This window comes from Gavia stellata, chromosome 10 (assembly GCF_030936135.1).
Source record: "Gavia stellata isolate bGavSte3 chromosome 10, bGavSte3.hap2, whole genome shotgun sequence".
In the NCBI taxonomy this organism is placed as follows: Eukaryota; Metazoa; Chordata; class Aves; order Gaviiformes; family Gaviidae; genus Gavia; species Gavia stellata.
Genome location: NC_082603.1, coordinates 33,069,442 through 33,081,339, shown reverse-complemented (window position 1 = coordinate 33,081,339; position 11,898 = coordinate 33,069,442). Strand labels below are relative to the sequence as shown.

The 11,898-nt window shown below is 47.0% G+C and overlaps 1 protein-coding gene across 9 annotated transcripts in view; it reads right to left on the bottom strand.

Moving 5' to 3' along the window:
- Window positions 1-280: 280 nt before the first annotated feature.
- NFIA (nuclear factor I A) overlaps window positions 281-11,898 on the bottom strand; it is a 249,150-nt gene continuing 237,532 nt past the window's right edge. For 6 of the 9 annotated variants that reach the window (XM_059821955.1, XM_059821956.1, XM_059821947.1 and 3 more), the window contains one exon: window positions 1,698-1,743. In XM_059821955.1, coding sequence (XP_059677938.1) covers window positions 1,726-1,743 — 18 coding nt within the window. In that variant the 3' untranslated portion in view covers window positions 1,698-1,725. Of the gene's footprint in view, window positions 1,744-11,898 lie in introns of all 9 variants that reach the window. The other 3 variants (XM_059821948.1, XM_059821951.1, XM_059821954.1) reach the window with 1 other exon arrangement.

The following is an 11,898-nucleotide window of genomic DNA, read 5'->3' as shown; positions in this document are numbered from 1 at the left end:
ATGCACTCTACTTTACCCTACATTAACTATATAAAAATTAGTTACTAACACTAGAACATGCAGAGACTTTCTCTGATTAGCTGGACTCGCCAACCAGAACGTATATATATGTATAGTATAGGAAACCTTCTTAAAGTTGCATGTGAAGCAAAGGGGTGCTCCGCTGTCTGATAGAAAAAATCACTTGCACTCTTTTTTTTTTTCTTTTTTTTTCCTTTTTTTTGTACATAAGATACAGGACGTTTGGGGTCCAAACTTTTTTGTGGTTTTTTTTTTTTTTTCTTTTTTTTCTTCTTCAGCAAGTGCCCTTGCTTTGAACTGGCATAAGTTGTAAGATCAGCATCATTCGTTTCTGTATTGTTTTCTTCGCAGTCCAGAAAATGTACCAGTTCAGGGACACGAAGGTGTTTTACTTTCTGGACCGTTCTCTCTTATTCCCAAGGTGTTTGAGAACTGATAAACCCTATATTGCCGGAAACACGTAAAATTTGTCAGAATTGGCATAATCCATTATAGTGACTTTTAGCTTATAAAATTAACAGATATTATGATTTCATTTTAGTTATGTGCTTTGATAACAGAAAATGATTAATTAGCATTTAATGTAGTTAACATATTGTGGTAAAAGCACCATTAGATTTGTTTTTTTTTTTTTTTAATTTTCCTTCAGTTTTAAAGGGATACAAGTTCAACAATAAAAAACATAAAAAGCAAAAATAGCTCCCCTTTTTCTTGCAAGGCTGTTTTTTACCCCAATAATTTAGAGTCCTGGGGTGGAAGGACTTGGAAAACAAAAATAGAATTTTCAACAATCTCTATCTTACAAAGATATTTAGCTATCCAATGAAATTGCACTTTACTCAATTCAAAATTCGATTGTTTTGATTGATTCCTGTCAGTTTCTGTCAAAACAGACCAACTTCCCCATTTCTGCGTGAATTTTTGTGTAATTGTTGAAAATTGTTGAAAAATGTTTTTTTTTAAATGTAAGTGCAGCATTTCAAACTTTTTTCTTTTTTTTCTTTTTTTTTAGTGAATAGTAGTAGTTCGATGTTTTAAATCGCTCTGCAATTGAGTGGAAAAAAATTGTTGACAATGCTCTTATGGTTCATGTTACGTATCTAAGTGCCGACTGTAAAAAAAAAACCCAACAACAAAAAAAAAAACCTGCAATTTTTTTTCCGATATGTTACAGAAAAACATGCTCTATGTCTGTCCGGTAAGTTATATATTGCAGAATTCAGCTACTACAAAAGTTATAGTTTAAGTGTGTTTCATGATTTCTCAAGAAGTCTCACACCTGTATGGGAAAAATCGATGAGGATACTGTAAAACAGTTAGGCTCCATATGGAAAGTGTGTTACAACAGCGAGTTGGTAAGCAGCAGCAGAGGCTAGTTCTACTCAGTGTCACCTAACGCTTACACTACCAATGAAACACTTCAAAAGTTATGAAGCCCAACCATTTCCAGCACCATATGAGAAATTACAACAGTCCTAAGTTGTCTAAAAAAAAAAAAATAAAAAATAAAATCTCGAAAAAGTTACGGCCTTTGCCATTCAACCATAACGTTTGCCATTTCCATGTACTAGTTTGCTGTCGGTGTCTGCTCGCCTCCCCTTCCGCCGATGTGAAGTCGCTGCGCTGCGTTGCTGCTGCTTCCGTGTTACAGAGGTGGGAAGGGGTCTGGTGGTCTGTCCGGTGGGTGGTGGGAAGCGGAGACTTTTATCCCAGGTACCAGGACTGCAAAAGAGAGAGGAGAAGCGTCAGCCCCGCCGCCCGCTTCCCCTGCTTCCCGAAGGGCTCCGGGCATCGCCGCCAGCCTCCTCCGCCAAGAGGGGGGCTAATTGAGACCGTGACGAATCGACCTAATTACAAAGCTTAATTAAAAATACTGTACAAATCAATATATTTTTTTTTTTTTTTGCCGACAGTTGCTGGACATAGCTATAGATGAACGCGGGGGTCATGTCACGTTACAAGTTATCAATCTTTTTAATAGATTATGGCTTGAAGATCCCTCCAGTTCACTTTTGTCTAATCCCCTGAAAAGGCGATACACATTCGCCTCTCTGTGCCATTTATCACCCTGCGGTCGGGGGTTTCTTGGGTATTTAGGCATGTGCCAGCATAAGCATCTGTTGCTTTATACTGCCCGGCTTCAACTGTCTCGCTGGAACAGATGCACAGAAATTCAACAACAGGGCTGTTTTCTTGGGAGAAACGTGGATCGCTAGAGAAAAGCCAGGATAAAGCAAATCTGGGGGAAAGTGGATCAGCGAACATGGCCCCATCTCTGGCCATGCTTGTGTTTCAAAACAAAACGCCGACCTCGACTAAGAGCTTTTCTTTGGGAGAATTTTTTTTTTTCCCCTTCCTCCCCCCAAAGGGAGGGAATTCCCTGGGATTTCAGCTCCGCAACAATACCATCCTTAACCCAACCGCGCAGATGCCCAGAGCACAGAAAGCCATTTCGCTCCTCGATAGGAAAATAAACACCCTCGGAAAGCTGGAGTGGGCTCTGCTGGAGTCGGGGCAGTGCCACCGCACCGGGGAGACCCGGCTCGGCCCCGGCGAGGTCAGACCAACCTGAACCCGGGATGAATAAGAGCAGTGTTAGGCCCTGGGACTGTACGCGCAGGGGGATGCCACTTGGCAATGACATATTGCTGTGGGAATACACCAACAAGCGGCAACTATTTAGCCTGAAGTAAAGTAATACAACAAGAAAGATTCAGGTATTAAAGAGCTGTTGCCGATACCCCACGTTTTTACTTTCGCTCCCGTAATATATGAGGTGCATACGTGTGCATGTATAAACTGACGACAAGTTTTACCAACTTTTTCCTCCGCTCCTTTTCAGCGTCTGACGTGATTGATAGCACAATCAACCCGCGAAGGATTTATGAACATTTACAGAAGACTCTGAGGCAAGTTTCATGTGGGACTTGGAGATTATGTGGTCTTGCCATGGAGGTAGGAACCGGTAAAATAAATAGCACGATCGGAGAAGTTGTCCTGCTTCCAATACACCTCATTAAGAAACTCTTCCTCCGCTCACCCTTCCGAATACAAACACGCCGGTCCCGTATCGGCTCCATCTATTGCCTGCAGATTTTATATTTAGACTTACTGCAATTAAACAAAATAGTTCTCGTATGTAAAGTTCATAAACAAGAGAAAAGTTCTGGCAGGACTTGCGAGGCGGTGCCAAGTCCCCGTCCCCTCCCTGACTGCAGGGCCCTACTGATTTGAGGCGGGCGCGGGGAAGCTGAGCGCGGTTCGTGCCGGAGGCACCTCCGACCGCCGCGGGCCGCAAACGCCTCCGAACTTGGCGGGGTCGTCCCTTACGCTTGTCACTTGAGCGTGACAGCCTTCGGCCGGGCTGGGGACTGTGGAAGTCCCCCGCAGGGAGCAGAGGGGTTAAAGATTCAGGGCCGATGGTTCAAATCTATATCGCAGATGTCCAGTTGGCTCCCGTCGCGCTGGCCGGGCCACATGGCCCACCGGCCGGGATGGCGGGAGCGGCTCTGGCCTCGCCACGCCTCTTTCGCTTCAAAAGCAGGGGTTTTGGGGGGAAAAAAAAAGCTGAGAGAAAAAGGCAAGGAGCGAGCAAGCCGCGGCTGCTGAGGTGGGGGTGCTCGCGGAGGAGGCCCGGGGTGGCGAAGCGGCGGTGCTCCCCCGGGGCCGGGGGTTGGGGGTCGGGGCTCCCGCCGCCCCGGCCGGCAGGGGATGCGCGCGGCCGCCCGTCGGTGGGTCGGTGGGTCGGTGGGTCTGTCCGCCGGCCAGTCCGTCGGTCCGTCCCCCCGCGGCACCGCGCTCCTTCACGCATCTTGCTATTCAGCCTGCGCCTCGCAGACAAGGTTACCCCAGAGCGGCTCTGTAATCCTTCACTGAAATAGGCTTTATTGATTGCTCTGGTCTATTGTTCCCTTTTCAAGTCCCCCAAGTTCAAGTTCATCCTGGTGTTACATCATGTCTCGTTGCTAGGGGCAACCAGACAGCCCCAGACGTGACTATCATTAGCAAGAGCGGCGCTGCGCCCTCCCACCGCCCGCCAGCCGCTCTGACGTAGCAGCCCCGCTGCAAACACATTGAAGTATTTATTCTGCCTAATTTATGACCTCCACAGCAAGAGAGACCCCCACTCCAAAAACCAACACTGTTGTATATTTAATTAATCTGTCTTTCTCTGGCACTTGGGAAAGTTAGACAAAGGTCTAATTATTGTGTGTCGCTCCCCACACTTTTCTTTTTGGGGTGACTATTTGCATGGGAAAAGAAACGGCGAGGCTGGGCGCGAGTCCCCTCCCTCCAAAACACCTTTTTTTTCCTCCCCTGCCCTATTGACATTTCATGAAATACTTTAGCTGCTTAAGGGAATTAGAAAAAAAAAAATCTGATGTGAATGTAACTCCTTCGGAGTTGGTATTCAGTAACACAAATCAACTCATGACATGTTTAAATTTAAATGCTAACCACACACTCTGCGAGTTACTTTAAAGGTTAGTTTTTAATCAATAGAAGTTGCTGACTCCGGAGTTTTTAGCGGCGCAGTGCAGCTCTGGGGCCTTTGTCTAGCGTGGGGCTTTCAAACTTTTTTTTTTTTCCTTGAGATGATTTTAGCAATGATTTGCAGACACAGAGTGCTATTGTGCTCCTGACTAGCAACATGTCAATAAAGGAGTAGAGTTACCATGCACCAGGGTGTCAATATGACTCCTGCAGACACCGCTCGGCCTTAATACCAATGAAAAACTTAATTAACCCTTACAGGATCGACCCAAACCGCGCGGCCGTTTTTGAAACTTCCGTGCCGGGGCTCCGGATCGCCTTTACCGAAAAGCTGCTTTTAGGGGAGCCGAACTCCGAGCACCTCGCAAGCGGCTGCATCCCGCTTCGCCTGTTCCCGCAACCCCACTCTGATGAGATGTTTTATGGGCTGAGGCAGCAGAACAGCGAGACAGAGAGCGCGTTTACCCATCAGATCCCACCAGCACCGCTCTCAGGATACCGTTTTAATTTAGAGCGTCTTACAGCTGAAACGCACACACAGAATGATCCTCCTTTTCTACTAATCATTTTAATATTAAGATCTCATATCCCCCTCAAGCCTCCTATACTTGGCTAAGTCTTCCCGGATTAGGTCTGAAGAGCACCATTGTCCTTCTGAAGCACCTGTGAAACTTCTCTGCGAGGGGAGAGGAGACCTCCGCGCGTCAAATGAAAACGTCTAGGAAGCGTATTGTGCATTCGGAGCCCTGGTAGTTGGGATCTGTCAAGTTTTTTTGCACGATTAGGGGGCTTAGAGGGGAAAAAAGAAGCCCGGAGCCCTACATTCAGATGGCTGAAGCATTTGCTGCCTTCTTTCAGAGCGCTGTTCAACGTGGTGCGGGCTGCGCTCTCACGTCTAACCACCTTACCCATTTCACCCCTTCACGTTCTGTAACCTATCCGACTGCACCCAGACGGAGAACGGCGTATTGCCTTTCTTAATTTAAAATCTCCATTTAAATCATGTGCACTGTCACAATACGGTTAGGATGATACTATCTCCACGCGTTTTCGTAAAAGAGACAGTATTTTATTTCCCCTCTCTTTGCGGTACTGTTGTCCCAGCGAGTTTGGAGCTAAATGAATCCACGGGAGTGAAAGGTCCTACTCAGTAAAATTACTGGCACACGATTGTCGGTGCCACTACGGGTCTGTATTGTCCTGCCGAGCATCTCGCTGTCCTTCCTCAGCGCTCAAGGTGAAACATCAGAAAGAATTCTGCAGTCCGGTACGAGATCTTCACTTCCCTTTCTCCAGTCAAATGAAGAAGTAATCTCATCAGGTTGAAAAGTGCTGACTAAGGATTTAATAAAGTGCCTGCAGATGTGTGTCATCTCTAAGGTATTCAACTCATGTAATGCAAAACAGTTCCACACCGAATGTGCTTATAAAATTCCATTTAACCATTGCAGAGCACTATTTTACTGTTCTCGGAGGAGTATTATCACACTTCCCGCCCCCCCCCCCCCTAATTTATAGCACCATGAAAGTTGAAACTCTGCGCTGCCGGTATCTGAGAATCCTCACAGTAGTAAGGTTTTATGAACCATAAACAATATCTACTTGACTGAATCCTAAACAGGAAGTCTGAAATGGCAATTACGTTTCTTTGATAGCGCAAGTCTATTTGTTTCTTACGCTATTCTGGAGATAGCAGAGACACGCAAAAATCCGCAGGCCGCTTGTGACAATCGGGCCCTTTGTATGGGAAGAACAGCAAGGAAACACTCCACCATTCAGGATATTTAAAAGGAAGAAAGCTGAAGGTGCCTCCCTGACTCCGGCAGCAGTTTCTTTTCTGCCTGCGTCAGGAGCCCAGAAACAGGCCCGTTTGTTTATGAAAAACTTCTTAAACCAGCCTTCCTGCGGGACGTGTTTTACCCCCGGCTCCCAAGCCTAACCGTGAGCAGCGCTCACGTGTTCTAACCCAGAAAGACAATCAAACGCAAACACGTTAAATTTGCTTCTACCTGCACATCTCCTGCCCTAACAATGAGACCTTTCAGCTCGCACAAAAAGTGAGGGTTGTAAAGCAGCCCTATCTGTTTTTTGAATTAAAAAGTTAAACAAAAGTCCTCAAGGGCAAAGTTTAACGCTGCGGAAGGAGGTTGTTAATGTGGAATCCAGAACTGGGTGTGACAGTTGGCTTATTTCTCCGGGCGATGTAGGTTATTTAAGGACATTCACACATTTGAAACTCTGACAAACTCCACACATAGGAGTTTTTGCTTCACCTAATCCGCTTAGGCCTAGGACCTGGTCTGTGCTAGCCATTTTCTTTAGGTTTCAGCCCGGTTCGGCTGCCTGGCGGTGGGACGGGTCGGTGCCATCAGGACTTCAAAGGCGGCTGCCGCGGTGCCACGGCCGTTGCTGCCCCAGGCACGGCTGCGCTTGCAGGAAGCTATCGCGGCATGGGCCCGGGCGGGAAAATCCACCTTTGATAAGAGCCTAAATAAAAAATCTCACAGCTTTAGAGCTCGCCGGCAAAGCGGCTGTTTGAGCAGCCGAGCTGAACCTGAGCCACGACTGTCGGGCACCTGCGAGGAGTCATCACGGCGCATCAGTTCAGTTGTTCTGTTTGGGGATGACATTTCAGTCCTCTCAAGAACTTCAAGGCAATCAAAAACACTAACCCGGGGAAGGTGAATCGGGGTAACGAGTCCTTCTGGTTGCAAAGATAAAGCGAGAATGTCAACGGCTAGGCAGCAACCTGGGCCTTTAGACATCGCCTTGTGAGAGCTCCCGGGAAGTCTCTGCCCCACGGTGCGACATTTGAAAGCAAGGGGCCAAACCTGGGGCTTGGATGCAATTCCAGAAGGGCTGCCAGGGTGAGTGAAGGCAGTGGCAATTCAGCTTCTGGTGCGCCTGGCTGGAGGGCTCCTACAGATAAAGCAACTGCCTTTGCTTTACCCCACGTCTGAATTTGTCCCACGTTTCTATTGGCTTCTCCAGAGTTTTTCCAGGCACGAAATTTGATCCTACTGCGTAAACCGAAAGGTGAATATTAAAGACAAGGTCACCTTTGTGCCTATGGAAGTTATTTTCTTAGAGCTGGGATTAATTATTTAGTAATTATATTTTCCACAATGAAATAGCAAAAGGGACGCGAGTAGCATGTTGGTCATTCCCCAAAGGGACATAAAACAGTGAGTGAATCTTCTGGTTGTCCAACATCCACACCAGGGAGGGTCACACGCCCCACTACGAGCACATTTATGCTGTCTCGAGGAAGATAAAACCTGTCCCGGGAGGGACACTATTCTCCAGGCGATGTGTACAGTAGCTCTGCATCCAACAGCTTTTGCGAGAACGCCAGTTGTGGCAAACTGCATTAAATTACGTGCAACAATTTTGTAATATGGACTTCTGCCTGTTGACTATTAAAAATGTATAGTAGTCCAAACCACTTCTCTCCTGGGACCAACAAACTCACTTCAGGCAAGATTTCTGCTTGGGTTCAAACCTCAAGTTGGGAACAGCTAGTGTTTTTAACTAAGTCACCCCAAACCCTCCCAAACCTATGAAAACACACTCATACAGTAACTCCTGCTGTTGTTCCAGACATCTGAATGTTCCAGTAAAGTGTCCCAGCTGGCCCCAGATGTTTCTTAAGTATAAAGCAATGCTCTGAGCGCTGGACCCCCTGCCGCCCGAACCTGAAGCTCAGCGGATTAAAGATTGACTGCGCTACGACATATTCGCATTTAGCCTGAATATAATACAGCAAAGACTTATCAATGGCAAATGTTTGAAATGTAATCCAGCAAGCAGAGTAGGCTGGCACTTTGAATATGATGTATAAATAATGTATGGGAACTTAAGATCTGAATTAGATCTACAGGAAGAAAACTTTCCCTTTTCTCTGACTCTAAAAGAAAGTTCTCTCACCATGAGGTCATTTTTATGTCCGTCTTTCGGTTTACAATTCTGCTTTTAGACGGAGGGTCTTCCTTTTACTTCTGGAACATTTTGCGAGTTACAGTTTTCCTCCAGTTTTCTGGAGTGAAAGAGTAAAATAAGTGAAGAAGTTCATTTATTTGGTAGTAAATTGACTTTGAGATCTGCAAAATAACTTCTAAACTTTGCTTCGTACGCTGAAAGCTAACTGCAGTAATGCTAAACCGTAACCCTTGCTCTTTAAAAAAAAAAAAAAGATAGTGGAGTGAAAGAGAGGGAGAAAAAAGAAAGGGAGAAAGAGGGAGAAACAATCCCATTTTGGTTTTTGTTAGAGGACGGCATACTACATAGATCAGAGACTTTTCAAAAAATAAAAACCCCCACTGTACACAAAGCACAGGAAAATGTGAGGAAAAAAGGAAAAACCTAAAAGCAGCTTAGAATGTGTTAACTCTGCCATTCTGTCAGCTTAAAGAGTATTTTATGCTTGATCAACAGCTCTCTTTTATTATGCTTTTCTTTCATTCATTCAAGACATCAAAGACCAGAACCACCAGTGTACCTGATCTACCAGAAGAACTTGTAAGGGTGTTCTAAAGAAACGGGGGTATTGGGAGCCAGACACCCCTGCGGACAAGGCAGTTCAAAGAGAATATTTCAACAATGATTACATTTTGTAAATCTTTGTACGAAAGACAGCTTATTTCCTGCTTTTTTCATGAAAAATAGATTCTATCCATTAAAGTGAGCCCACAGTATGAAAGTTACTTGAGATCTGAGGTACAGCAAGCGGATTAAGTGGATGGTGAGATGAAATCTTTGAGAGAGACGATGGCTTTCTCTGATATTTGTCGCTGCCATAAGGTTTTCTGACTGGGGTAGAAACTTTTTTTTTATTCTTTCTCGTAGACTTGCTGGTGGCAGTGAAGACGTTTGTAAAAGCAAAATAAACCCAAATGAAACAGAAAGGAAAATCGTAAGAAATAAAGAAACTAAAAAAACCAAATGGCTGCAAAAACCTTTTGACATGTTTAAAAGAAAAACTGTAGGTATTTGCCCCCCTCCAAAAATCGCAGCCTAGCCATTTAAATCCAGCAGACAACTCCGAAGCGCAGCACACAGACCCAAGCCAGCTGTTTACTTTTCAAAGCCCGTGGTGGTTTCTGCATTGATAAACTATATAACCTCACACACACAGAAGGGATTTTAGCTATGCCAGACCTCATTGCTCTGTCCCGGTCTCTTTATGCGCTGTCATAGAATAAAAATGATCCTAACACAAACCCTGAAATAATATCTTGCTCCAGAAAGGACATCTTTGTAGATATTTCCTGAGTTACTGCCAAAAAGAATTTTTTTCGCCCATTCATCCTTTCAAAGTTTCGCTATAAACATAGCCAAAATTGTTCGGGAGTAATCAGAAATGACCAAAATATGACCCACCAGCCAAGTACAGCCGTGGGGGGGAGGAAGCTGCCCCACGCCTGCGGCCCGGCCGGCAGCCACCTCTGCCAACACACCTGGGTGACACTCCCCGGCGTCGGCACCTCTCTTACCCCCTGGTACATACATCGCCTTTTGCAAGGGAAAAAGAAAATAGCAGTAGGCATTTTAGCAAAGAAGCAAAAAGACGACTTCAAAACCCGCCTCAGGGTTTACATCTACTACTGCGCTTTAAAAGTAAATATGCTGCGAAGGGGTTTTTAAATTCTGCACTTTATGCCTTGGTTTTTAGACAGCCCTGTATTTTCCTCCGCTGGAAGCATAGTGAAATTTGCTAGAGAGTGCAACCCTTTAGTATTTCTTATGCTAAATCTCACTTATTTCTTTCCTTTTATGAAATAAAGTGTGCATCGGGACTTGGATCCACTTATAACTTCACGCCGGGAACTCCCGTGGAAACTGGGACGGCAGACACGCTGCTGCGACGGGGCTTTCCAGCATTTTGCTAGGAAAAAAGCGAGCCCTTTGGGAACTGCCATGAGCCCTCTCCCGAAACTACAGTGCCCGCCTTGTCCTCTGTTTCCCTGTGCCCCTGGCCACGGCACAAAGCCTGTGGGTGCCCGGGGACCCCCCCAGCCCCGATGGTGGGTGCGTGGGGCCGGCGGCAGCCCCGGCTCCCAGCCCCTTGCGGCCACGCTCTGCCCGTCCCGGGCTCCGGCAGCGCGTTTGCAAGTTCAAGTTCAGGTTTAAGTGAAATAAAACGCTCCTGGGGAGTCTGCAGCCAGCCCTCATTTACATGTGATCCCTCTGAACTTCGCCTGCGCCAGCGCGCCCTGTTTCCAGGGCCCGCCGAAGGAATGTTTTACAGTTAGAGCCCGCAGTGCTTTCTCAGGCATTTTAGACCCAGAGGCCCAAGTTTCAAGCTGCAGCATTAAAAGTTTCCACAGAGCTACTGCAGAGAGAGGGAGGAAGGGGGGAGGGAGGGAAATGAGGAGAACAATATCGTCTTAATTGTCTCTATATAGCTCCACAGTTAAAGTATTACTTTTTAAAGGGACATAATTTATTCTAGAGGCACGGTGTTATAACAACCAGTACATACTTTCACCACAGCGTAACCCGCTCTATTCTTCATTGTGCTCTCCGGTTTTGTTGCTTTTGCAGAACTCCTTGTTACCCAGTCCCCTATACTGTACTTACAGTTTTATTCAATTTACGCCAGTTCCTGCAGTCCTCAGGCAAGCGAAACTGCCCTGAAGCCTCAGGAGTTTTGCCTGCACCAGGACTGCAAAAATAATCTCCCCGCAACCACCGTTTCCCCCAAACTTTCTTTACTTTTATTGCTTTAGACAATCGGGGAAAGTCATCCAAAGAAAATCAACCCCCAGCCTGGGCCTCCCAAGCTCCATTTGCAGCGAGACAGCCTGAGCGCACACACACACGCACAGACACACACACAAACACACGCTCGGGGGGGTTTGCCCCCGGGACTCTCCTTCCCCATCCCATGCTGGCGGGGAGCAGCGGAGTGACTGGGGCTAGGTGGGGGGCCCGCGGGGCCAAGGGGTCCCAGCAGACGGGCTGCTCTGCCGCCACATTGCTGCAGAGGCTTTGGCTCTTCGCTCCGCAGGGTTTGGGGTACAAAAGGTAGTTTTCAGCTGCTTGACTGCCCTGAGAGTGCTTTAGAGTACGCAGCGCAAGGGGAGAGCGAGGGGCGATAATAACTTGAACTGGAGGGGAAAGCGAGCGCTCCCTCTGCAATGCCCCCCAACGCCTCCAGCGCCTGGTCGCTGCCCGCACTGGATGTCTGCGGGTGACGCAGACAAATGAGCAGCCCCGTGGTTCTGCTGAGAGAGCGAAGGCAGCGTGCACAGCCTGATAAAAGCAGGGCAAAAACCAGGGGGGGACGGGACGCGCAGGGGAGGAACTGGGCTGTGGGGCAGAAGGAACGGGGGGGGGCTGGCGGAGCGCACGCCGGGCAGGTGCAGATGGACGGATGGACTG